Source organism: Lagopus leucura, unplaced genomic scaffold, assembly GCF_019238085.1.
Source record: "Lagopus leucura isolate 7727_CA_CO unplaced genomic scaffold, USGS_WTPT01 Super-Scaffold_73, whole genome shotgun sequence".
In the NCBI taxonomy this organism is placed as follows: Eukaryota; Metazoa; Chordata; class Aves; order Galliformes; family Phasianidae; genus Lagopus; species Lagopus leucura.
The window spans coordinates 96988859-97016432 of record NW_024962252.1 but is presented as its reverse complement, the minus strand read 5'-3'; the positions used below and the strand labels follow the sequence as shown (position 1 = coordinate 97016432).

Sequence of the window (27574 nt, the reverse complement as noted above, 5' to 3'; positions counted from 1 at the left end):
GACAGGCCTGCTTCAAACCATGACTGGGAAGCATAACCCAAAAGGCTTGGGGACAGGCTTGCTCGTGTCTGTTTGGAATTGAAGGGCCCACACTGACAGCAGGAGGTGTTCAGGGAAGGCACCAGAAAGAGCATCATATGCATAACAGAGGGAAGAATTTACCACGTATGTGTGTATTTATGCATACTCCTGTAAGTCTAGGTGCATAGAACATCCCTGTGGTACCTTTGTATTACATACAATATGTATACTCAGAGTATGTTACATACATTTCCTTATAAATACCTAAAGCATACATACAGTATGTAATGTATAACACATACTCACACCTCATTACCTTTTGCATGTGTGTGTTCAAAGAAACAGATAAAACTGGAAGATATTCATGGATTTCTGGAATGTGGAGTAAGAAAAGTCCACATGGAAATCTTAAATGAATGTGTGCATCTCTTTCCATTGCATTCATGTAATTTTGCAATTCCGTTCAATCATTAAATAACTTATTTAGCAGCAAAATGCTATGATTGATCATATTTTCCTAATGTTGACATACTGTGTGAAGTGAAAGACCACAATAATGAGTGATAAACAGAAATGGTGGGTTTTGCTATGGGTACATCTAAAGCTACCTGTATATGCAACATAGAGATTACTTCAGATTCTTCAGAATTTTTGCATCAGGGGAATCACTGAAAAATATGTCAAGTTAGACTAAGTTTTCATGATATTGCTGATGGGAAATAAAGTTAATTTGTTAGCTTTTATAATCAGGGGGAAGTTGACACTCTTGAAACAGGTGAATATTGTTTAATCCAAGTGAGATAAAGAGCTGTTGTAAATTGGCACATCCTATCATCATTGCTTATCTGATGGCACTGTGCTGTCAGCCAGGTGACTTCCTAACCTCCTGCTTCTCATACTGATAAGGAAACTTATATCCCACCTTGGTTACTGAAAAAACAAACACGATCCTGCAAGAATGGACAGGAACAAGAGAAGAGCAGCATGCCTGGTGTTAACTTTGTGGCAGAGTGGGATAGAGAAGATCAAGGATGCAGGCTGGAAAGAGCATTAGGCATTGCTTACATGGTTCAAACCCAGTGGCTCCAAGGGAAGCTCTGCAGATGTGTGATTGCTGAATTGCTGCTATCAGTGGGGAAGAGGATGCTCAAGAAGGAAGACACTGACAATTTTGCACTGTCTCATACACAGTGGCAGTTCTGGCCCTGAGGAAGTAATAGGATCTGCCACAGCAGTATTTTTCTCTACTATTTGGAGCACTTTGATCCACAAAAAAATCCTATTTCCCTCTACCTCCTACCCATATTTTCTGAGTAGGTTTTAAGCACACATGCCCCCATAGTGCAGCATATGTGTGATTTTAAAATAACCACAGCTGTGATTTCTTACCATTCCTGCAGCAGTAGAAGACAGCTGGAAATCTCCTCATCTAGTTCTTCTTATCACTGAGGTGACAGTGTGTCAGCAGTAACCTATGTCTCATCCCAGGCTTTCCTGAATAAATGCTCACACATTTCACTGCTACGTCTCAGTGTTAGTGTTTGAGAGTCTGCATTAAAGCAGTGGATAATCCATAAATCATGAGATTTACTACACATTGCATCATTGTCACTATGAACAATAACTTCCCAGTGTTTTTTTCTCTATATGTTTAGAGAAATACGAGGATCTGCCCACCGTCTGCTGCCATGGTTGTGGCTGGCAGCTCAGAGAGCATAACAGAATTCAGGCCTTATTTCAGATAGTGCTCTACACTAGCACACGCACAAAGATTTCTTTTGCTTTTTCTTTTCTCTTTTTTTTTTTCTTGTCTTTTTCCTGAGTCAAGGATTTCTGGAAGCTGTAAGAATCTGATGCAGGAGTGCTGCTTCATGCTTCTCCAGGCACATGGACAAGCAGCCCTTGTTCCCATGGAGCTCTGTGGCACTGCAAGTGACCGGGATGCAACAGGATCACGTGGCAGCATCAAACTCTGTACAATGCTACAATCCAAGGAAATAAGCAACAAGAAAAAATGAAACAAACAAAATGAAGAGTCTTTTGAACTGCCTGCAGTCTGCTCAAAAGCTTGTTTGCTCTCATAAATGCCTCAGTCATACTGGTGAAGGAAAAAATAACACCTTTAGAGTATTTTAGAAGGGTTTTCCCCTGCTTTATTTTGGTGGCACTTCAATTTCTATTCTGAGTAGATGTGCAGTACGAGCTTATTTCAAGCACAGCAGGTTTGTCTTCAAATGCAAAAAGAGTGTTCTGCCCAAGGTCACCTCTAGTTAAAGACAGCGAGCGAGAGAGATTTGGAATGGGTTAGAGAACTCAATTTCCAGCTCCTCCTTTGGAAAGACTCCTGCACATCTATCAGTTAACTTTTAGCAATACAGCCTGTTATTCAACAGTAAAGGCAACACACAGCCACAGTGGGTACTTTCTGTAGAAGGCAAAGCTTTTATTAAATGAATCGGGTGTCACAAGTTAACATTTGCAGCTGTCAGATGGGGAATCCCGTTGCAGCTATAGGAGAAGTAGAGAAATACTCACTGGCAAATCTGCCCTGGATACTTCGGAAAGTCAGGCAGCTCTGTAATGATGATTGATTTCAACTTGTCCTTATTGTGAAAATAAGTTGCATAGGATCTGCCCATTACTCTTGTCCTGGAGCAGTCTCACATTCGTTACAACACAGCCGAGCCTACATCAGACAGAATTTTGCCACCAAAGTATCAATCTGTTCCATACCAAACAGCAAAAATCTCACTATTGTATCATTCGATCAGGAAAAAAAAATTACATCATTTAATAACTATGCCAGACAAGTTGACTGCTTGTCATTTAAGAGCCTTTGTCACCCGGTTTCTTCTTGCTTGTCTTCTCTATCATCGTCTCCACAATCATAGCTGTCTCTTCATATGTCTGAATTCTGTCATCTGAAAACTTCTCGATGGACTCCACCACCTCCACCTTCTCATAGCTCACGGAGCCAGGCAAGCCTGCTTCCCGGAACAAGAGGCCCTGTTTATCTTCTCGGTCATGCTCTGTCTCTTGAAGTACTCCTGGCTCAGCAGGGCTTATCAGACCCGGGCAAGGAACTGCCTCGGGCTCGGAGACGTCTGGATACTTTGTGACTTGCTCAATTTTCCCCCTTATTTTGCCCCATTCAAACAGATCTTCTTTCTCCTCCTCTTTCAGTTTATCTTGGGTTTCAGTCTCGTCTCTCCTTTCACAGATGTCCCTTTTCTCTTTTTCTGATGGTTCAGTAGGTTCAGGCAGCTCCGGTATGGGCTCCACATCACCACCAATCGTTACCTTCCCATTGCTGGTAGAAACTGTGATTCCTCCCCCAGCTGGGATGGATGCGAAGCAAGGTTCTTCATAGCCTTCCTCCCCTGTTACCAGCACATAACGCCCTTTGGGGTGGGAATCAGCTTTAGCCTCTGGTTTCTTGTAAACTCTGATTTTCTCCCTCACAATGTTACACAATTTATCAAAGGCTTTACTTATCTGGGCTCCATCCGGTACGTCCTCTGGGACTGCTTCTTTTTCAACAAGTTCTAATTCCTCCTGCCCAGGTTCACATGTGACTGAACCTTCATGTCTAAATTCCAGCTGATCTTGGTCAAAAACTTCCACAGTTCTTTCATACATTTTTTCAGGCGAGAGCCCGTCGGTTATGTCTTTAGACATGATCTCCTTTTTCCTGGAAAGTTTCTTTGTCAGCGCTTTTTGTCTGGGCTTTACACTGGCAATCTCTTGCATAGCCTGGGTGATATCTAGGGAGAACAAAAACAAAGCAAACAACAGACAGTCCTGAACACAGCTGCTGCAAATGCTGGAGCCATCTCTCCCTCTCACTGCCTCAGTTAGAGAGCTGAATGCAGCAGCAAATGCGAGCACACTTCCCACTAGCACATTAGACAGCCTCTTCTTTTGCTGGGGCCCCCTTGGCCAAGCAGTCATTTTGCATCTGAGATAGCCACATCTATAACCTGAGGGTATGGCCTCATTCTTTATGGATCCCTTTCCATTAGAAGAGCTACATTTCACAGAACAGTTAGAAAAATTACACCTGTAAATTCTCTTCTTGGAAAGTGTGTCCTTTCTATTTGGTCCTGTCCCTTGTCACAAGGTTACAAGCATCCTAAATCAAACAGGCAATCCCACAACACCATAGAAACACCTTATTTAGAAGTAACCATGTCAAGATCTGTGGAGACGTGACACTGAGGGATGTGGTTAGAGAGCATGGAGGGGACAGGTTGGGGTTGGACTTGGAGATCTTTGCAGTCTTTTTAACCTGCTATGGCCCATAAACATATGACCAAAAAGTGTTCTCTGCCAGTCTGCTGACACTGTCTCCACATAGCTGAAGTCAATTTGCAACAAGTCAGCAAAACAAACTCCAGTCCTTCAGTAGTTTTAGGTGCCTTTCGACTGGGTTCTGTTGATTGGCCTAAGTAGAAAATTCCAAAAATAAGCAAAGAAATTAGTTGGTTGGAGTTTTGGCCTTGGACAACTTGTCTCAAAGCCTGCTGAGGAAAGCTGAAATTGCTGCATTCACTTAGCAAGCAAGCCTTGAAGTCAGGTTGTCACAGCTGGTGTTTGTATGAAAGACAAACGGAAAAACGGCTTAAATTACAGTGATGCTGCTCATGACAGACACAGGAAGACATGTCAAGGTTTACCTCTTCCCCTCGAAGCTTGAGGCTGGACAGGTCTATAGATCTGCGTGAAGAGTGTGACTGGCGTTCCTGCTATAGCAGAGTTTAACCTGCCGGAGAAGACGCGCAACAGTCAGACCTCTCCCCCTCATTTCCACCGTGAGCAAGTGAAATTGTGCAAAACTAAACATGGAGACTGAAGGAAGAATATATTTCTCTGCGGTGAGGAGTTATAAAGAGAGTGGTGAGAGCAACACAGCTACAGAGCCTCCACGAGAGCTGGGATGTACACAGATAGAAAAGAACTGCAGCATGAGGTTGTAATTTATCACAACATCTTGAAGGGAAGATTTGAATGGCAAACTGTCCATCAATGCCTATCCAAAGCTGTGCCTCTGCAAGAGCTGCTGTACATTAGCCTCCAGCAGTGCCTGGGACAAAACAGGGACAACGAGACCTGCTCCAGAAGAAGGGGCAATATGATGCAAATGAGAAAGCAGACAGCCACACATCAGCAGGTGCAGGTTCGTTTTTCCTTTTATATCATTTAAGAGCAGCTTCTTCTGTCATGGGAGAGGAAAAAAGCCTTAGCAAGTCTCTAAGTACCGAAAAGTCAGAAATATTTAAGCTATTGATAAAGAGCTGTTCCCATGCTGAGCTCCTCTTTGGCAAAGAAATCAGAAGCCACAAGATTAGTCAGCTGCCATGGTTTCTGAGCTTGTCAGTACATGGGAGAAGTCTTGAACCATAAAATTTGCTTCAACTGAAACCTACTTATACAACAGTCCCCAGAGTACAGTCCTGTGAAGGAAATGCAAAACTGCACATGCAGCTTTTTGAATCAGTTGCCTCAGTGACCCTCTGCAACAAGGCAGCTTTTTTCTGTTTACCCTGGAGGTGGCTGAGTATCTCAGAGAAAAAATGCTAACCTTTGCCTTAGCATCTTGTATCCAAGATATGTTCATATACGTTATTTAATCTCTACAGTATGAAAGTAACTTTGTATCAAAGGAAAAAATAATGGCTGCAATGGTATCACCTAAGTTCTCCTACAGCCAAACCTCTAGGAGGTCTCCGTGCAGTGGGGATTTTTCTCTTTGAGGTAACTGAAATAGATGTGATTTTTCAAAGAACAAAGGACTGACAAATCTTTCCTGAACAGCACAATCTCTCTGAACGTGTCAGAGATTGTATTCATCAAATGACATCATCACTTTAAAAGCTGGACAGTAAAATATGAAGTTTGGTAATGTTTAGACATTAGTCTAGACAATAGACAATGTATAGACTAATGCCTGCTAATGCCTGACTTCAGAAGGGCAAGAGGAAAACTGAGCAGTCTTTTTTGGAAAATATTTGTGGAGTTGGTTGTATTAAGGGTTAAAAATTAAAACAAAACAAAACAACAAAACAATGAGAGGCTGGCTTATATGAAATCACCACATCCGTGGCCTTACCAGTCTGCTCTGCCAGAATTTGAGAGAGTATTTCCACCTGCTGGGGGGATGTGAAGACACTCTGATGGGTATCTCTGTGCCTAGCCTCGAGCTGCAGCTCCTCCCGCAGTCAGGAGAGAGGGCCAAGACATGGCTTTCGGTGCAGAAAATGACCCTAGCGGATACCCCTTATCAGAACGCACTGTCCAACATGAGATGCGGAAAGTCAACCTCAGGAGAGGCAGACGGTTGACGCTAGAGGGTGCCAGAGCTCCTCGGTAGACCTCAACACAATCCAAAGCTTTGCACACTTCTTGCACTCTGTTCCCCTCCTTGCTATGAATTCGCTGTGGAGGAGAAACTTGCTTTGCAGGATGTTTGCCCTCCCTGCCCAGGGCCCCATGAGCCTGCCCAGAATGTTCAGCAAGGTTGACTGCACATAGGCAGCAGAGAGGGCATTCAGTTGGCTTCCATACGGTTCTGACCTCTGCGCACTGAAAGGAGAAGCACAGAATGGCCCTGACTCTTTGGTAGGGACGTGAGCAGGTTTTGCATCTATGTAGACTGTTGTTGGAAAAATACCAATGAAAGATGTGAAATGACCATAGCAAGATCAAATGCCCTTGAAAATACTACAGGTTTGGGTTTGTTTTTTTTTTTTTTCCAAATGTAGTAAGAGAGACCCCTGGGCCCTTCAACAGAGTGCAGGAACCCAGCCTTACCGGCTGTCCTCGTTCTCAATGATTCGCTTGTAGCGCTCCAGCTCGTTCTCCAGGGACTGCTGGTAGATCACCAGCTGGCGGCAGTCAGTCGTGTACTTCTCCAAGGTCCTCTCTGCTTCTTCTATCCCCTTCCTGAGGTTCTCAATCTGCTCGTTGTAAAGCTGAATTTCGTCGTCGTAACTCTCCTGGGTGTTTTTTATCGCTTGCTCCAGCATAGTTGTCTGGCAAACAAAGATGGTGAGGAACAGAATCAGCTCTGAATTATTGGGTATCCCCATCTGATAGTTATTTCAAAGGCGATTCAAGGCAAGACATGATCTGTTGAGCTGTGCTGCCAACACATAGAGGCAAACAAAAGTAATATCTGTGCAGTAAGTTTGAAGTGCGTCACTGAGACGTACACTAACCAGGAGGTGGCGATGAGGTCCTTCCAAAGCAAGGGATGGAACTAAACATGTGGGCTGTTTCACCAAATCTGTTCTCATTTTCATCTGCTGTTTGGCTATTTGCTATAGTTCATCTATCACTTGGCATTTTTTCCCTTTGCAAGCATCCTTTATTAAAGAGATGCACAAAAATGTGACAGGGCTACAACTGGTTAACGGGTTCTTTAATAATTGAATGATTTCTGCATTTTACAGGCAGGATTTCCAGAAACCTTTTAAGAGAATAAATTTAGGATTTAAGTCCCTTAGCACTGATTCAGTTATACTGTGGTGTAAGAGCGCTGATGAGTGTACAGGTTCAGTGCTGAGAAGGTGGAACTGATAAACTCACTGCAACACAGTTGTCATGTTAGGAAAATGGAAAGCAAACGACCTCAGTGACAATTCAGCCATCAGATCCAGCCTTCATTGTCACAAGTAACTCCCACACCTAAAGTTATTTAACTTTAAGGCCTGAGAACAAATCAATTAAGATGTAATGAGATATGAAGATTTGATTTTGAAAGCAGCATGATTAATTTTCCACACAGCATGCTTCTTCAGGTGCCAGGAGATGGCTGATTTTCTCCTCAAATCTACATGGACTTCCAGTCTCACTTGTTACTCTATTGATTTTTGCCCTTCCCAGAGCCCATGTGTCCTTTCCACCAAAGCATCAGACTTGAGAAAGAGTCTGAGGAAAAGACCAGGGGTATTGCTGTCCAAGAGTAACACAGTGAGAAAAAATACACTCAGCTGCTGCTGTGGCTGTAAAAAGGAGTTCAAAATCCCACCAAAAGCTATTTTATGCCACTACAATCATCCTCTCTCACATATACAGAGGACTCACATCTTGAGGCCTAAAAGAAGCTGCACCTGGAGGGGATGTGGTGATCATTCTCCAGTCCTATCTATCCACAAAGAAAACATTCCACTTCACAGATGTGCCATGTGCAGTTCTACATAACTGGTTTCTGTTCACTGTAGCCTCTTCCAGCTGCTCCATCTCCTGTCCCCTCTGTCCTCTCCTCTTTCACCTTTCAGTTTTTAATATGTGCCCATAAAAACCATAGAGTCATGGTTGCATTTATGTCTAACAATGGCAGTACCTCTGTCTGCAACTTGTACTTTTGAGCCTGTAGCTGGCAGAGGATGCTCTTGTATTCCTCCAGCTGGCTCTGAAGAACAGGGATCCTCCTTTCTGCTACAAGTTTTTCCTGGTTGGAAGAAAACATATGCAGGAATTTAAGTTTCAATTATATAAAGTTACCACTGAAAATAATCCATAAACACAAACAGAAAATGACAACAGACAAGTTGGGTACTGAACCTCAAGAAAGCCCTTCTGGCATGACAAAAAATAAAAGCTGCGATACAGCAGTGCTGTAAAAGCACAGCTTGTGCTGAAAGTAGACTGTTTGTGTCTTCTAATAAATGTCCTTCAGGCAGCTACTCAGATTGGTGTGAATTACCAAGTTTTCATCCTGTTTGTAGCTATTTATCTACAGTTATTCACATCATGCCTCGTCACACGATTTGCTCTCTCTGTATATGTGCATACATCCTGCCAGCTCCAGCTCACACCAGAAGCACAACTACTTCCACCACCTTTGATCTTACCGTTTTTGCAGTTAACACCCATGCTGACATGCACCTGTAACACACTGTCCCTTCTCTTGTTCACTTTGGTTTCCCAAAGCTACAATTAGTTTTTTTCTCATAATCAATATTCAGTACTTAACCACATTTGTTGCACTTTTCATTTGACTAGCTGGGAGATCTGGTACACTTTAAGAATCAACATGGATTATTTTTCACTTAGTACAGACCCTGCAGCATGCATTTACCAACAGCAACACTTACCTCAGATATGCCAGTAGTTATAGGGGACACGCGAGGGGTTGTCTGGATGATTTGCTGTAAAATGTTGACATAGGTCTGGATTTCCATGAGGTTCTATGGCAAAGCAAAAGACATTTTTGTCAGAAAATATCACAGCTGCCTGTAATGCTCTACTCTGAGTCTTACTGCTAGATATTTATTTATTCCAACACATGGAAGTTCAGATCATGTTAAGACTTGTTTTTGCCAAGTAGTTTTAGGCTTGGTTTAAACTGCTTGTGTCATTATAGTTCTACTGTGCTTGGGGTATTACAGGTATGTGTCTAGGTTACAATGTAGTACAGTCTTAATTAAAGGCGATGTGACTTCTAGTTTTACAGTAAATTTTCAAAATGAGGATCAAACAATATCTTTGCATGTGGTCTAAAAAGAGAAGCTTCTTCTTTCAAAAGTGGCAAAGATGAGACTCTGGCCTGCTGCAAGATCCCACTGCCCTCCCAAGGAGAAGGGGAATGCATGTATTAGAGTTGGCAGCAACTTAATCATACAGCCACAGGATAATGTCTACTGACTAACCAGAATGTTCTAGCCTAGAAAATCAGGATCCTCCCTTTTGCAAACCCAATAGCTTCCTAGCATGAAATGTAAGACAGCCTGATCAGCTTGTTGGGTTGAATCGCAGAATATCCTCAGCTGGAAAGGACCCACATCATGGTAACAGGTCAAGAAACTGAAAACATTGCTACTGGTATAGATACTGGATTCTGAGTAAGTCAACTCAAATGCCTTCAGCCACCCAATTATTGCTGTTTTGGTCACTGACTATATATAAATTACACATTAAAACACAAACTGGATTTCCTTTTATTGGCCACTAGAACAGACCACAGAGAAGGATAAAGCTTCACACAAGTCTCTAGAAGAAAGCTCTAAAAAAGATGGCAAATCCAGCCAGTTACCTTCTTATATCTGTCTTTTGTGGCATTAATGTCATCCTGCAGGAACTGGGACTCGATCTGCAGCTCCAGGTTGCACAGCAGGGCTTCATCCGCTTCCTACAACACACAGAGAGACATGGACATGCAGACAGTACATAGGGCTGGAGTGCCACTGATCCACCATGTGAGTCGCTTCACTGGTGTATGGAGAACTAAAGTCTACTGGGAGAAATAAAAATATTTTGAAAGCAATGAACAATAAGCATTTTATATATCGTGTACACATTGTACACACTGCTTTTCTGCATAAATATAATTTATGGTACAATTTAGCATAGGCAGTGTCAAAATATGCTTACTGTATGCTTTATGAATGCTGGGATCCTAGTAATAGACACAGTGAAATACTGGTTGGTGATGCTAAAGACTGCAGTGGGGCATGAATCTTAAACAGATGACATCAACAGAGTAAAGCATTGATTTCTCTAGTGCTTATGATAGGGCATCTTGAGTCATTTTTAATATTCTCAGTGAAAAGTCCCCTTGAAAACAAACAGACTGGTCCAAACTATTTCCACTTCTCCTTTTGGCGTTATTTCATATATCACAAATATTTGTCAGACTCGAAGCCATTTCTGGAACTAAAAATGACAGATGAGCAAGCCCCAAAAAGTTGGTCTGCTGCAGAACTATTCTGTTATTTGTATGTCAAAGTCTCAAACTCATCCTTGGCGCTAGAGATAAGATCAGACCAGGAAACCTGAATTTCACCATCGTTGTCACTCGTGGTAGTCCCAAAGTTGATGTTTCTCAATTTTTGTTTCTCAGAAAACTTCGCCATACCTCACAGGACTCTGACTGCATACCTCATTGGACTGAAAAGTGGTGGATATAAATCCTGACTACTATAGCTGAAAAATCCCCACTGAGCAGCAAGCCATCGTACCAAAACATGAGGGCATGCATTCCTTCCCCAGCTTCCAACTTTTTTAGAAAAGGGAAAGTTTAAAGAGGAGGAGAGCTGAGCCAGTGTCACCCCTCATGTTGCTTTTCGAGAGCAAGAGATATTTGACTCCTGTGAGTAAGATAACAAGACTAAAAGGTGCCCCTTTGAAACGATGGACGTGCCATTACTGTGTAATTCTGTCTCAGTGAGCAGATCAGGGGTTGAAGATAAAATGCTAAAATCTACGGGCACAGCATGTGACTGGTAGAAAGGAATTGTTCTTTTTTAACATGCACAGCACGCGCTATTCCAAAAATGCGCAGATGCTGCTGTTTCATTATGCTGCCAAGCCTCCCAGCCAGGCCTGCTGACGCAATGGGAGGCTGCCCATGGACCCACTCTGCTCCAGAGCCATCTCTGCTTTGTGAGGCAGCAGCTCACCCAGACCAGCACGTTCGCCAGTCATCATGACTGCACCCTGCTTTTCTGCATCTGCTGCCATCCCATTGAGTAGAAGATCAGTGCAACAATGGTGATGTTAGGAGGCTTGTGGGCAGCCAAAAAAGCCCCTCGGCCCTTAGGTAAGCACATATTTCTGCAAGTAGTAAGCAAAAGCAGTGTTCAGCTTTCCAAACACTCCTTTAAAGGGAAAAAATTCTCCCTTTTTCTCCTTCTTTCAAACAGACTATTTCATTGACAATGCCTTATAATAAAACAATACAGTGCCTACAGATCTGCTCCTGAACTTTGCAGCATTTGCTATTCGCTCCGCTTCCAAGCAAAAACCATTCTGCCTTAGGTGCTGATTCCAAAAAGTTGATCCAAGTGATAAAGAAGCATCACCAGAGCCGCTGTTTGCTGATTTCCAAACTGATTCTCCTTCTATCTGAAAAGGCAAATGCTTACATCTGCTTGTGCACATTTCTAGGCTATATCTTGGGCACTATGCATACAGTCAACCGTGTTCTCTTCACTGTTTGGTGCCGCAAAGCAAGGAGCAGCTGCAAGCAAGGAGCAGCCTAGCTGTAGCCTGGGTTAAAAACGCTTCCTGCAGCTCAAGATCACATTGGCTGTGCCCGGAGCGGTCCGTCAATCCTCTTTTCTTCAGCCGCAAATCAGCTGAGAGGAGAAATGAAGATGGACCCAGCAGCTCCAGCTACGCCTTACAAAATACTGACCTCCACCAATGTTTTTAAGAGTTCACAGGGTGCATGAGAGCTCTGCTAGCACTTTGAAAAATAGTATTGATGCAAGAGGTCTACAGTTCATTGGAGATGGAAAAGCTAAAACACATTTTCTTAATATATATAAAGAACATGCAATTGTGACTGTGCTCACACAAAACATCTCCTCCCATTTATCTTGGGGAAGAAAATCCACCACCAATTGTTTCTCACTACAGAAGATGAACGGTAAGCCATGAGAAACAGAACTGGGGAAAGATATACTACAGCTTCCTTCACTTAGACACTTAGGTGAAAGCTATTAGCAAAAGGAGAATGAATTGACTGTCCCACAGACCTGGTCTGGAAACTTCCTAAATACGTTAGTAAACTTTTATCTTTTCTCTGACCATTTTTTATTATTATTATTAATATTCCTTTGAGATTAGTTCAGGAAACAGCAGCTCTGCGTAACCATTTCTCATGTTGCACTAGGAAAGGAACAAATCATGATCTTTCGTGCCTTCTTTTTGTTTAGAAACCTGAATGTACTTAGCAACAAACATATTTTCTCCAGTCTTATCGTGGGCTGTATGATCTTCACTCTCCATAAGAATGATAAATGGGCTCTTCTTGCCCCTGTGTGTAGACTCAAATTCAGAGAGGAGGTGTCTTCTGAATGGAACTACTAAATGCACCTAAACATGAATTTGCAAAATCACACTGAATGCAGAAGAATCAACACAAATTTCAACAGTAGGTCCCAAAATGAATGCAGGAGCCATCTGGTATTGCTCTAAAGGTGTGCTCGACAGCAGATCCTCCAAGTCCCTGGTCTTACTGAAAAATTCATGAAGTCCTGAGGACAGCTAAGGCTATGGGCTGTGGACAGCATGTGCTGTATAACCAGAATCAGGCTTTCCTTGCCATCCCATCTGGTTAGATTAGCCATGTAAGCATTTGCCTGAAGTATTCCTCTAAGACATTTTTTCCCTGTAATTCAACAACTTTCTGTTTTATTACAGGCTCCACAACATTTCTAGAACATCATTCCCGATCTGAAATCTTCCATCATGCAAAAATACAGCACCTGTTTTGAACTACATCTTTAGAAATAGGCACTAAGTAACCCACTGGAGTATTCTTAAACACTAGTGATCCTCGGCCTGAACAAACTCAACAAAATGGGACACCAGCATCATTGCAAACACATATTTAGCCCTATATTAAGATAACTGTCTGTAAGCAGCGGCAAAGAATGTAAATGCAAGAACTAGACTGGAAAAGTTCTTTGCCAATACAAAGAAGGTAACTGTCATTAAGACCACAAAGCTAATTAAGACTTCAACAGAAGATGAGGGTTATAATCCTGGCTCTGCCTCAGCCTACTTGCCTTAACACCTTCTGGCTTTATTAACACTACATCCTTGCTTTGAATATCCGTATGCATGCCACTACGGTGCTCCTTTTCCTATTTCTAAAGCACTAGAAATAACTTTAAAATGACATATAACCTTAAATAAAAGGAAAATTTGGATAGAGCCTCCTGTGTTCAAGAGATTTTCTGTGAAGTAGTTATATGACAGCTAAAATAAATCCTTGCACTGCTCCTTAGAGCACTGCAGCATAATGGCAGCTGGACATGGTGACTATGGGCTCTGGACAGCAATACTGCTTTCTCCTTTTCCATGGACAGAACAAGGATGTAGGGTCATGCTGGGTGGGTGGTGTCAGCCTTTCCTGTGTCTATCCTTGCCCCAACCCACCACGGAGAGGTTGGCTGGCTCTGACAGGTTAACAGCCAGCACAAAGCAAATATATATATATGTATAAACAGGGTGTGCATGAGATCTCTTGGGTAGAAGATACTTTAAAACTAGAAATGGAAGAAAAAACGCCAATGAAAATTTCTTTTTTTCTTTCCCACTTTGCTGGGTCTTTACCCATACCTTCCTTCTGACTGTGCTCATGTGGAACTTTCCATTCTGCTGACACTGATGCTTTAAACAAATTCAGATAAAAAGCAGCTAGGCACCAGTAGGAATTCTCAAAGGTTCCTAACAGTCAAAAAATCAAAGAGAAAAACTGACAAAGACCTTTGCTTTTCCATTTTCCCAGGTTTACCTTATTCAGGCGTTCAAGGGTCTCTTTTAGCTTCTGCTGATATTCACGTTCATTTCGGTACCTGCAAATAGAACGAAGGATATGAAGTTCAGCGGCCCATCCTTCTACAAACTGCATTTTTAACTGCACTATCATGCACAATATGTGCTTCACACTAATGCAAAATACGAACCTTGAGAAGTCCCAGAAGATATTTATGCATTAGTATTACTTTTTTCTTTTTTGCCCCAGCTGCTGAGTATAATTCCAGAGCTGACCAACTTCTTGTATCTGGCTTATAGAGAAACAGGCAACAGAAAGCCACATACTTGCTATCACGCTGTCACAGGAAGCCCAAGAATTAGATTATTTACAATAAAAACATAATGGATTGATGTTGGGCTACAGTGATCACCTCTCATCAGTGACTACTACATGGGTATTTGCTATGCTGGCACATTTAATTACATTAGCATTTAATTACATTGTACTTGATTTTCTTTTTAACTGGTGTTGTTCAATAAAAATAACAGAAACGTGAAACAGAAGTTGCATTTTGTACATTGATTGCGTAAGAATAATGATTTTCTATTTGAACGCATTGATGGATTAAGTTTTATGTCCTCTTCAATATCAATTCATACAGTAGTTTAGTCAAAATCACATCAGTCTTAGTATGGACTGCATTTAGCCAACAACTCTTGTGCGTGTATAAAAATTCAGTGAGTGCCTAGTGTGCATATTTCTATACAGAGTGAGCAATGGATGTATAATGTGCTTATTCATTGTCCCCTGTTCATTGCTGGGGGTTGGACTGGATGGCCTTTAAGGGTCCCTTCCAACTCCAACGATTCGGTGATGCTATGAAATGGCTAATTGCTAATTTTCTAACAAAACTAAAACAATGTCATTGTGCCAAACTGCAGGAACACAAGTTTCACTTCCAAGGGTACAACCAAGAATATTCAACTTCAAAAGCAAGACTGCATTTGTTTCTGCTATTTATTAAATAAGTCACCTCCAACAAATTTTCTATTTTACAAATATTTTGTGGACGCTTGACATTTTCTGGCAACTGGGCAAGAATAAATCTGATCATGCCAGCTTGGGAAAATCAAATGCATGGCTACAATATAAAGATGGATTTGCACTCCTAATAATATGCAAAAATTCCAACAGTGTCAGGGGCTAAATCTCAGCCCCAGTGCCATTCAGGCCTTTTCTAACCTGGCTAGCTGTGAGGTCCACAGTCAAAAATTCTTCCAATGACTAAAATCACAGAATCACAGAATTGTAGGGCTTGGAAGGGACCTTTAGAGATCATCGAGACCAACGCTCAGCTGCATTTTCCTTGCCTCTCAAATAACCCAAATCTCTGCTGTGTCACACAGAAATCCACCTGTCAGTCATGAGCAGTGGATATCTATTATTATTCTCTGAATGAGGATTGCCTTTAAGGGATTTTAATGTACTCCATAAGCTCAGTGCAGAAGGGTGAAGGACCTTTTAGAAATGCTTCAGAGATCTCATGATGCTACATGCAAGCCTCTGTGCTGCTGAAACGTATGCTAGTGGCTAATAAGCTGCACGCTCTTACACTTCCAACCTGATGTCCAAGTTCAAGCAATTAGCAGGACATGTTTAAAGGAGGTCTGTATTTCTTAGATAGCTGCTAGTTGACCTTTGCTTGCCCTTAAGAGCCATAAGACTCATCCGCTTCTTTAAACAAATAAAAAAAATCCTCCTCATCCAGTCAAATAGCTTTACAGATTTAACAAATGTTTTTGGACTCTGTTTAGAAAAAGCATTATTCATTCGTTTTTTGCACAGAAGAAAATAGATGGAGTGGAGGTGTCCGCCAGGTTCAAACACAGCAGAACAGAGCTGTAAAGGATCCCATTAGCTCACCTTTCTGAGGTTAGCAGCTCCCTGCTGGAGTACTTACAGATATCTTGAGCCCTTGCACAGCTACAGGCATCAGCCTTGTGTGACCAATGGCTATACAGGAAGGAAGCCTGACTCTGGGCTTTATTCTCTGCTGGAAAACAATGCTGCAAACAACTTTTCCCATCTTCTGCTGCCAGGCCAAGACCGTTCCTGAAAGACGTGGCAGGGAAGGCCTCTCTCATGCACACCTTGTCTCTGATGCAATGCAAGGGCTGCCTTCTCTCCACAGAGAAAACAATCACAATACATCACAGTGAGGTTCAACGGACAGAGACTCAATTTGGTGTCAAGTTTGTGCCTTTAATATACAGAGGTATGGGAATGATGCCTCTCTGTTGATCCCTACTGAGTTTCTTCCAGCAATACAGGAAGCTTCCCAACACATCACAAGGCAAGACAAAACTTTACTACTAGGTATAAGCTTCCCCGAGGCATTTCACTAGCCTTTTCTCAACAGAAACAGCAGTCATTTGAGCACCAAAGAGAGCACAAACTGCAATACGCCAGTCCTATGAGGATGACAGACAAGCTAATAAGGATTGTATTTCATGCCCTGAAGGCTGGGACGAGCCATGTGTGGGCTCCGCTCTGCTGATTTGTGAGCAGATTGCTACCTGCGTTATTACAGAGCTGCTACCAAAGTGCAAGATTTCAGCCCTCTGAGGAGTGCGTGGAGGCAGACTGGGCCTCCTCACCTGCAGGATAAAACTACGGCCAGAGTAGAGGCAGCAGTGCAGAGACAACCCCTGCTGACAAGGCTTGAAGACAGCTTTGCCAGTGTTCATCAGCCATCATTAGCTCAGCAGGTCCCAGCCCTGATGTTGTGGTACCTGCTTTCATTTCCCCTCATCGGTGTAGTTTGTGTGCTGCACACCCACTGCATGTCAGCTTGTCTGAGCATCACTGTGCAGGTAGGAGAACCAAGTGCCCATTTCTGTGTCTGGTGATTTCCAGGGAATCACGCAGCATGCAAAACCCACAATATTAGCACTGAATGAATTTTAAATGGAATGATCGATTAGCAAGACTTTTAATTCCTGAAATTAATTAATTCCGCTCAGTCACGGGTGCTAAAATCTGGTTTTCAGCATCTTTCCAGATATCACAGAGAGAGAAATGCAGTCCTTTCCCACAAACAGATGTACTGCTGCTGTAATAATGATGCTCGATAAAAATTAGCATAATTAGCCCTTTGATGAGTCGCATCCAAACAGTTCCTCACTGTGCTTTTTTCTAACTTCAAGGGAACAAATTCTCCTCTGGCACAATCTGAACTATTCACATTGATGTGAAAAGCTATGGACGTGCCTACAGAGGGTTTAAAAATAAATTTAAACCTAGGATATACTTTCCAGTGGTTCACATACCTCTAATTTTACAGACAAAGTGGTCCCAGGGTATACTGTATGTATTATAAATCTATTTCTCTAATGGTGAATGTGAGCAAAAGAATGTGTTGTGAGAGCTAAAACTCTTTGCCTTAGTGAAAAGCACAGACACACTGGAACAGGTTGCCCAAGGAGGTTGTGGATACCCCATTCCTGGAGGCATTAAAGGGCAGGCTGGATGTGGCTGGATATGGGCAGCCTGGTCTGGTGGTTGGCAACCCTGCACGTAGCACGGGGGTTAAAACTAGATGATCATTTTGGTCCTTTTCAACCCAGGCCATTCTATGATTCTATGATATGATTCTATGATTATTCTCCAGGAGATGTTATCAATCCTAGCACAGAAGTCAGTGCTTTATGTTCCAAAATGTTCCCCTATGCTATGCTGCTGACTGAAGGCATAGGCAGGTAGGAGTGTTGGAGCACTGCAAAGCAGGAGCTCCGATTTCTCCTTCCACAGCCCCAACACAGCACAGATGGTTATCACTCCATATTTGGGGAGCAGAAAGCACAGGCATGGGTAGCTGTGAGGTGAGCACTGAGGGTGCATAGTGCTGGGGCACTGACCTTGTTTTAAATCCAACCAGTCTTTGAAAAGCTTTCACACCTGTTCTGCAAGTCAAGTTCAACAGCTTCCAAAAGGGGAAAAACAAAGCCCAAATTCACCTTAGAATTGCTCAGGTCGAAAAAGACCTCAAAGATCATTGAGTCCAACCACAACCTAACTATACTACTTTAACAAGCCTCCGCTAAATCAAGTCCCTTGGCTACATCCAAGCCAACAGAAATTTAAAGTTCAAAGCTACAGATATAGAAGGCCATTGCAATGGAATGGCAGTGGCTGCTTTTTGACCAAATTGCCTTTGATTATCCCAGAGTTTCTTTTTTACTTCTGATTACTGCTGCTGAGTGAACATCCCAGGGCAGTGTGATGAGATACCAACTAATTTTTCTGAAAAATCATTAACTACCACTGTACCAGGTCCTAAACCTCATTTTCTAAAAGCAAAGTGCTTTCTATGAGTATTTATGACCTCCAGAGCCTTGCATTCTTGCCCACTCATTCACAACCTATGCAAAACAGCGCTAACAAGAAGCAAGTGATGCTGTGTCAGATCCTGCTGATGGGGAGCTGTACAGGTCACTAATCCACAAAGCATGCAGTTGGATGCAGGAATCTATCAAAAGGTATTTCTGTCCATTTTGCACATATTTTTAACTAATACACAGCTGGCACTAAGTTTAGTTAAAATCTCATAGACACTGCTTAATTAAAACATACAAAAAAGTATCAAAGTTGACAGTTAAATTACACCATTGGCTCTTAGCTGAATTTCCTGCTCTTGGCTATTGGAATACAGAACTGCCTAATCTGGCACTCATTACTCATTGACTCACAGCCAGGGAGTCATGAATTTCTGACCACTTCCAGTATTAAGCCTCAGTGCACCTGCATGGGTTGTTCTCTGTTGTTGCAGATCAGAAACAGAGACGAGGGTTAGGAACTTATTTGTGCCACAGCTCCCACGAGCTCTTTGTGTGGCAGATTGCTGGTACTGGGTTGGAGCTATTGATATTTATTTATTTTGGCTGTCTCATTTTTTGCCCCATGAACAGCTTTGGCAGCACTGTAGAGCAGCGTGCTGGGCTCGGGAGGGCAGGATGAGCATGTGTTAGGGTGGTTATAGCTACTGGGAGTGATGGATCATCAAACTACAGCATCAAGATGCAGATGGTCACATTGCCAATTGTTTCACACCTGCTTTCTGGCTCTTCCCAATTGTTCAAAGAAAACCCAAACAAACCCAGACAATTGTAGAAACTGAAGGGAAATACAAGCAGTCTTATACTTACTAGTCCAGAGGAGTGGGAAATCCGTAGTAGAACAGACTGAAAAATTACATGATTTGGCTAAGGTCAGGCCAAAGTCTATGGTGGTGACAAGGGATGAAATGTCGAGTGACTCATATATTTCTGCAGCAGCAAGACAGTGCTGCTCCAGCTGGTTCACCTCCTCCCTTCTTAAAAATGTTTTCGGTGAGTCCAGTGGGCACTGCCTGGGAGCAGCTTTGTTTCTATCAAGACTGTTTCTTGAAAATACTTCATTTGCCTCCTTCCTATCCTTGTCAGTAAGTGTTTCTAACCCAAAGTAGCTTACATGGTGTTCTTCTCTCATCCTTTGGTGGGGAAGTGAAAAGTTTTACTTCAGCTTGTATACTGCTGCCTAATTTTCCCTTTTTTTCCCATCATCGGCCCTTTTATCAGCAACATTCTCCAGGTCATGTTGTAGAAGTAATTAGGCAACATGGCCAAAACTGGCTGCTGCTAAAGAGAAGGGACTACGTGTGTCTGGAGGCTCTTGCATGCTTCAGCCCCTAATTCTCTTGCTCTTATTTAAAGTACCAATGAAGCTAAAGAGAAATGAAGTTTGAGGAAAATTTTCTCACAGGTATTGCTTAAGTAGCACGTGCCAGAAATATTGGGACGCAAGGAAAAAAAGGAAGTTAACTAGGCAAATCCCTCTCACATACCAAGAAAAATAATTATTTTCTCTTTTCATCCTGCATCCGTAGAGGCTGGTCCAGGTGATTTACAACACCTGTAAATAATAACAGTTTCTTAGAGATGTCCTAAACGTTTCAGGAAGTGTTTGGAGTCTTGTAACTCTGCTATTCAGACACTTGGCTCATTTTGTGCCAGGATGGTTTTCTAATTGGTCTTTTCCCTGTTGGCAGCTCAGAGCACAGCACTGCTAAAGCTAAGAAATGACAGCGTGTGCCATGGTGAAGGAACATTGCCCCCCTAGTAGTAGGGACAGCATGAAGAGCAGAGCCGGTGCTCCCTACACACTGTATACTATCCCTGGCTACAAGTCTGAAACATGAGGAGAGACATCACCACGCAAAAGAAGCAGCCAGCGACCAAAACTACCCTTAGGACACAACTACAGAAGCAATACTACCTCCTCCCTCCCTCCTCCAGCCTTACTTGTTGCGATACTCATCAAGCATGCGCTGGGCATCCTTCTCCTCCCGCTCCAGCTTGGCCCGGTCGGACGCCAGCTCCCGCATTCGTTGGCGGTTGAACTCGATCTGCCCGGCGAAGGCTTCGTCCAAGCCCACCAGCTCATCCATGCGCTGGAAGGTCTCCAGCTGCTTGCGCAGGATGGTGTTGCGCTGCTCCAGCACGCGCGCCCTGTTGATGTAGCTGGCGAAGCGCTCGTTGAGTTCCTGCAGGTTCTCCAGGCCTTGGGCTTGGGCCAAGCTGTCAAATTCGGGGGAGCCCCGCAGCTCATCATAGGCGTCCGAGCGCTCGTACTTCTCCTTGCGAACCTCGCGGAGGAAGCTGCTCCTGTACATGGCTTCGGGGGGGCTGTGTGGTGCCGGTGTCCCCTCTTCCGTGCCTGCCTGTCTCTCCAGTTTGGATCTGATTTGTATCTGGGGGGTTTGGGGAGGAAGAATTGACCATAATCACCCCCCAGATGATTAGGAGTTGCTTCCAGGGCTGTTTGTGGCACTAAAGGCATCATCTGCAGCAGTGAACTAAATAAATCCCCATGGCCCCGCCTTGGGGCTGCCCGTCCAGGCGTCAGCAGTTCAGAAGAGCTTTCTTTTCGAGTGTTGCAATTGCATAGGCAGAATAAAAGAGAGCAATGTCCAGCTTTTGCCTGGTGGATTATCCATGGACAACAAAATGAGCGCTTTGCAGTTTCAGAGGCTGAGTTCAAAGCCTGTCCTGGCTGTGTTGCAGGGGAGAGCTTTGTCCCTTGTTGTTGTCTCCAGGCACTGTGTACAGGCCTTCTGCTGAGCCAGGATTTTGGTCTGAGCGGATGGAACAGCTTGATTTTTGTTACTTGGCAGTTTTGCAGTTGTTTGGGATTACATTATGGTATATAAAAAAGTCAGCATGGCTCCTGCTCCAGATACAAAATTTGGCCATTTGGTTCTCACCTCATACTTCATCACATCAGCCTTTCCTGTGCAGTAAGTTTACCAAGCACAAGAGGCATGAAAGCAGGAGGATCACAGTCATACTTTATAGAATTGGTAGTCCAACTCAGGAATAGCTAAGTGCCATGTCCCTTCATGGCGTGGCAGACAGTAAGTTACCTCATGGAGAATCACCATCCTTCCCTCCCATCCCTTTAACCCCCCTCACATGCCACCATTCCCAGAGAGTCTCTAGTTTCTCTAATAGAGATAGATGTACTTCCTGTAACTTTTTCTTTTGAAGTCTTTACCTCTTTGTACACAGATTTTTGTTCCTCCAGAAGCGCTCACATAGCCAAGAAGCCCAACACCAGGACAGCCCAATATTGACATCTCTGTTAATAATTCATTTACATTTAAGTCACTTTTTCATTTTTCAATGGACGCATCTAGTATGGATATTTAGATCGTATGTCTTGAAACCTTAACAGAGAGTGGCCCTACTGACAGCAGGTGCAGAGGAGAAGAAAGATGCTGGGTGCTCAGGTAATTCTGAAATTCAGCTGCTCTTTAATCAAATCTGTATCTAGAGTAATAAAAAGCCCATTAGAGGTTTTCTGCATCTTCCCTATTCTGCTTCACGTTATTTGGAAATGTAAATAGGGAAAGATCAAACGATCTTTCAGAAAATCAAAGTAGGGTTTGTGCACATATCATTCAGCTCTGTACACAGCCTCTGAAATAGTTAAACAATAAAACAGATAGTTATAAAGAAATATATATATATATTTGCATCTGCATGTTGCACAGAAAGCAAAGCCTTCCACACAGCACCAACACACAGCTCTGTGGCGAGACAAGCCTGCCCAGCCAAACAATGCAGCAGCTGCTGATGTTTTTACAGAGTTAGTCTTCCAGAAGAGATCAGAAAGCAGATTCTGCTGGACTGTGGGCACCATACTTTTATGGCAAGAGATTTTTAAGCTTTAGAATCACAGAATTACCAAGGCTGGAAAAGACCCCTGAGATCATCCCAGCCAACTGCTCACCTACCACCAGTATCTCCTCACTAAACCTTATCCATTAACACTAAACCACGTCCCTTAGGTATCTTATCAGAACAGAAATAGCCTTTGAGGGAACTCTCCCAGTCCTCCTCCTGAGGCTGGAAGCAGTGCTGACTCCACACTAGGCATGAACCTTAACCCTCTAGGCAATAAACACAAAAATGTCATGTTCTGCTACAGGCTGCATTTCTCCAAGTGGGATTCCTGACTCAGTAAAGTCTCACCTTGGGTTGTTTCTCTGCTGGCTTGCTGCAAACATTGCTTTACTGTGGGCGAAGCAAGTATGCATGGCTCATGCTCTGTGCTCATGGCTTCCTGTGACAGAGGCTCTGACTCAGTGAGGGAGCATGAGGAGACATTCTGGCCTCCAGAGAGCTCGCGGTCAATGCAATGCAGCAAACCAGAATGACACAACCTGAAAGACAAAAACAGCTTGGCCTAGACTGCAGATGTTACCCTGTTTCTTTTGAAACCAAGAATGTCAAAAGCAACACGGAAAAATCAATCTACTCCTGCTGTGCACAAATTACTTGGCTCATCTAATGGACCACCAAGGTGAATTTCATACAAAGGGATCCTGAAGGCTGTTTTATGCTTAAGTGATGGCTCAAAAACCAAAAGATTATCAATAAACATTAGTGAAATGTCTGGCAAATTGCTGCTTGGAAGCTTCCTAGATTTTTATCAGTGTGCATGTATCAAAAAATCACTTATATACAGAGAATCTTTTTTACCCATTGCCCACAATATCAATAAAAAGTAACAATAAGAAATGATTCCTATCTTTCCTTCTTTGTTCCCAGGGTACATGTCTTGCTCCTGCGAGAACAAAATCTGAAGGCTGGCTCTTTACATTCTAAATGTGTTCTATGATACATCATTATCGCCCCAGAGCAAATGTTTACCTACTGCTGCACAGCTCAATAAAGCCCTGATGCAGTGGGTGCTTTTCTTCCTCTTTAATTGCTTGTATTGCCATGAACTCCCTCTCAATCTAAATTGGCTATAACCTTTATGTACAACATCAGCATATTTTACCAATGCCACCAACCTGCTTGCACTCCTTCCTATTCAGCTCCACCAACACAAGTTTCTCATGCTAAATCAAACCAATTTAAATCAAACACACAAAACACAACACAACCATCCAAACAAAACCTCTTCCTGCTATTTTCTCAGTAAGACCATGACAGCTCATTGGTCTGCCTACTTAGCTGACATGAACTGATCCCAGCCCACAGTGTAGGGCTTTACACTCTGTTCTCTCTTGCTGTCCTTTGAAGTTGTTTTGTTTTATTCAGAGCCTGACACTAATAGCCCAAAGTATCCTGTTCCTGTAGTCCAGAATGAAACTTCAGAGCAGGGCATGCTAATGAAATTCCAAATGTGCATTTCATGGCAAGGTCTCATTAGGCAGAAATTGAGATTATTTTTCATGCTGAGAATTGAGGTTATTCTTCATGTAGAGAATTGATGCTCAAAAGGCCACGTCACATCGCATGGCTGAAAAGAGCGGTGGTGCAAGGCATTCAGGGCACATCTCCGTGAACATGAACATGTCTAATGAGAGAGATGAGATGAATTGAGGCTGATTAGCTTTAAGGAAGACTCAAAGGGATGTAACTTCAAATAAGAAAGAGTCCATTATATAGGGGAAAAAAAAAAAAAAAAAAAAGAGGTTTCTTTTCCACATCCATAGTGAATAGAATAGAACAAGAAATAATGGGTTTAAACTGTGTAATTTAAGATACAAACGAGTTATGCGGAAAGTGGTCTAACAGGATGAATAATGAAGCACCAGAATAAAAGGCTGCAAAATCTGTCACTGAAGCACTTACAGATCAGACTAAGCAAACACCACTCAGGGCTGAGAGAGGTTTCATTCATCCAGCCATAGGAATGATGAGAGCTTGCTGCTGATTTCCAGGGGGACACAGCAAGGGGACCCCTTAGTGCCCCCAGGGCCCTGACAGTGACTTCTGAGACCTCTGCCAATCCTGTCAGAGCCACACACTCCCGCTTGTAAGCACCTTTATGTGCAGTCTTCCTATTTGCTTTAGAAATTGATCTCTAGTGGATGATGTCCAGCACACTGCAGCACAGCTGGATGCTGACTTCAGCCTGTTTATTTTTACCCTGAGTGAAGCAAAGGGCACCATGTCTAGCCCAGTGGACCACATAACACTAAATACTACTGCTGTCAAAAACAGCAGGTTTGTCCAGATGCTGTTCTTCCTGACCCCAAATTAAGGCAGCTGTCTCTAAGGGAATTTAGAAAATAGCTGTGCCATGTTTCATGTATGAACTTAGAGAGCACAGATATTGCTATCCCTGCAGGCAGCATCAGAAAGATCAGGGCCCAGGGCTGTTTCAGCAATGTGGTTAAGCAGTGGTCATGTACCACCAGAGGGCTGTAGTCCAACAGCAGGAACAGGCTGTGCGTTTGAGATCCTGTGCCAAAAGCACCAGCATCTGACAGAAGTAACACGTGATTCCTACAGAGAATTTGCTCTGAAACAAGATGGACTTTGTCCTTCTTGCAACAGTACATGTACTGAACAAAGTGTGCTGCTTCTGGTCAAGGAGACCCAACAACACCAAGGCTGGGGCAGCCCCTGATGAAGATGAACATGCAGCTGTGAAGCTGTGTACATGCTGCACTGCTCAGGACACACAACAAGCTCAGGTCAACACCATGAAGTTAATAAACATTGGGGACAGATCCTCCGCTGAGCTGTCCCTGTGAAGTCAGGCCAGCACAGAATTACTGAGAGCTGGGCATACCACGAGGAATCAAGGGAAAGAACACCAACAACTCTCCATGGCAATCATAAACAAAAATAAAACCAGCTTTACTTTTCTGGCCTGCTTTTCCTAGCAAGTCCATAGCTGTAGTAAGCTGTGAAATTGCAGCGTTAGACAAACTCTAAGAAGCCAAGCTACTTTTTTTTTCCTGTCATTTTGGCCATTATTCAGGAAAAAAAAAGAAAAAGAAAAAAAGCACACCATTGTAAAAGAGTAAAATAGAAGATCAAAGATGAAAACTGGGTAAATACTCTGGGTTTTGGTTTTATTTTTTTATTTTCATTTTTCTACTTTAGTCTTAATCTAGCCACTTGCTTTTGTTCACTTGTTTCTTTTTCTGAACAACGCACAATGCAGCAAAGGGACAATAGATCATCAAAAGCATGAGATCTCTGGAAGATAACAGTTGCTTTAGGTAGGTAGACCACTACCTACAATTACCTTAAATCCCCCATCTCTCTACACTGTTACTGAATAATATGGTTGATTTAGGAGGACAGGATTTTTTGGAGGTATATCCATGTTTGCATGTTTTCATCCAAAAACTGATGAAAATCAGAAGTATCTCTTTTCTCCTTATAGAAATAACATTTGTTTGTTAGGATTCAGAAGACCTTAAGTAAAATATTACGTCCATTTTCTTGGTACTGCAGAACAAAAACTAACTCATCTGAACATGTCTTATCTTTCAGAATATCTCCCAGAAACTTCATTTTTTCAACCCCAATTTTTCCATGCAAGCTTAAAGTTTCTATCATTGCCTCTTCTAGGGAAAAACACTGCAATCAATAACTAATTTTGATGGGGCCAATACTTTACAATAGAGAAGAGAGAAAAAAGACAATTTTTTCCCCAGAGAATCTGTAATACAAGGGAAGATAGAAGATGTGGTGTGCTTGATAAACCACATGGCCTTTCCTTTCACCCAGAAGAAACTGAGTAGGAAGATGAGTTTTCTGATAGAGTGCTTGGTTGGTTTCTTATGAAAAGAAACAAACAAACAAACAAATCTGAGGAAATGAAGTCAGAGTGAATTTGGACTCTACTTGAGCCCTTGAGATGATAATCTGCATTTCTGCAACAGACAGAACAATGAAAGCAGGAGTGCGAGGAGATCTCTGGGGAAATGAAGACTACAACTTGAATGAATGAAACAGCAGAACTAGGGAAGGGCAATAAGAAGAGCCTGGAAAAGGGTCCAGAGGGGGAATCTCAGTGGTGGGGTGGTACATGGCAGCTGTCTGGCCATGCCAGCCTGGCAGTTTGGGGAGTACTGCTCATGGAGATGAAGACATAGAGCTCACTGTGTCTCAGAAGCAATGGTGATGGGATGTCCAACCCGACACAAAGGACCAGGAGCCTCCAACAAGAGGAAGAGGAGAGTGGGACAGCGGAGGCCCCACTGCTCTCCTGCCCGTGTCCTTGGGGTGGCTTGGTGAAACAGCCTCGTACGCAGGCAGGTGATGCCTTCAGCCACCTTCATAAAGGAAGAGAAGCAGGACAACAAGTCACACACATTCCAGCATGGGCAAATCCAAAAAGCTATCTCTGGTCCTTACAGCTAATAAAATCACCTATTCTCTGGGTTAAACTAACATTCAAGTGCAACAAGTTCCTCCTGCCCCCAAGGACCAAAAAAAGGATGGGATGGAGGCCAGGCAGCACCACGGTGTGCACAGCAGTCCCCTCCCTGCCATGGGCCGGAGCAGCTGTCCCTCCTTTATTCTGCAAAGGAAACCGTAGTCTGACCACTGGCAAACAGTGATTTTCTCCTAATGGCTCCCATGCACGGAAGTGCCTGCTTGCCTCACAGAGTTCATGGCAGATGCTCCTTCTCAACAATATTTGGTCTGGAGCTGAATACATAGACCTGAAACTAAGCACTACACACTGAGCACTGAGAAAAGGAGATCTTAAACACTTACCAAACATTTTTCTTTTTTCTTCCCTTGAATATTCAGCAAAGAATGGCTAAAAATCCTGCCCTGGAATTCTGGAACTTAATAAAACTAGATAGCATATTTGAATTCACTGATAGCAAATACGTAATGAAAGGTACTGAGCCAGGCTGATTTCTAGAGGATCATGTCCTCAGTGTATCTTCATGAAAGCAGACCAGGCAGCTTCTAATTCAAAAAGCAATTCTGGAAACCTGCACTGTCTTTCTGGACAACCACTCAGCCTCACAGA

At 43.0% G+C, this 27574-nt stretch overlaps 1 protein-coding gene across 1 annotated transcript; it reads right to left on the bottom strand.

Annotated features, from left to right (window-relative positions):
• Nucleotides 1–2461: 2461 nt before the first annotated feature.
• Nucleotides 2462–21095, bottom strand: BFSP1 (beaded filament structural protein 1). The gene is made up of 8 exons (XM_042885821.1): nt 20572–21095; nt 14270–14330; nt 10058–10153; nt 9120–9212; nt 8366–8473; nt 6832–7052; nt 4698–4783; nt 2462–3785 (listed from the first exon to the last, which is right to left on the bottom strand). The coding sequence occupies exons 1-8, from the start codon at nt 20940–20942 to the stop codon at nt 2848–2850; spliced, it is 1974 nt and encodes a 657-aa protein (XP_042741755.1). The 5' UTR covers nt 20943–21095; the 3' UTR covers nt 2462–2847.
• Nucleotides 21096–27574: the final 6479 nt, after the last annotated feature.

Excerpts from the sequence above, each read along its gene's own strand:
- BFSP1 (XM_042885821.1), bottom strand. The coding sequence starts at position 20,942 with ATGTACAGGAGCAGCTTCCTCCGCGAGGTTCGCAAGGAGAAGTACGAG. Across the intron at positions 8,474-9,119 it reads TAACTACTGGCATATCTGAG|GAAAAACTTGTAGCAGAAAG; the intron begins GTAAGTGTTGCT and ends TCTTCCAACCAG. Across the intron at positions 7,053-8,365 it reads AGTACAAGTTGCAGACAGAG|ACAACTATGCTGGAGCAAGC; the intron begins GTACTGCCATTG and ends TTTGTTTGCCAG.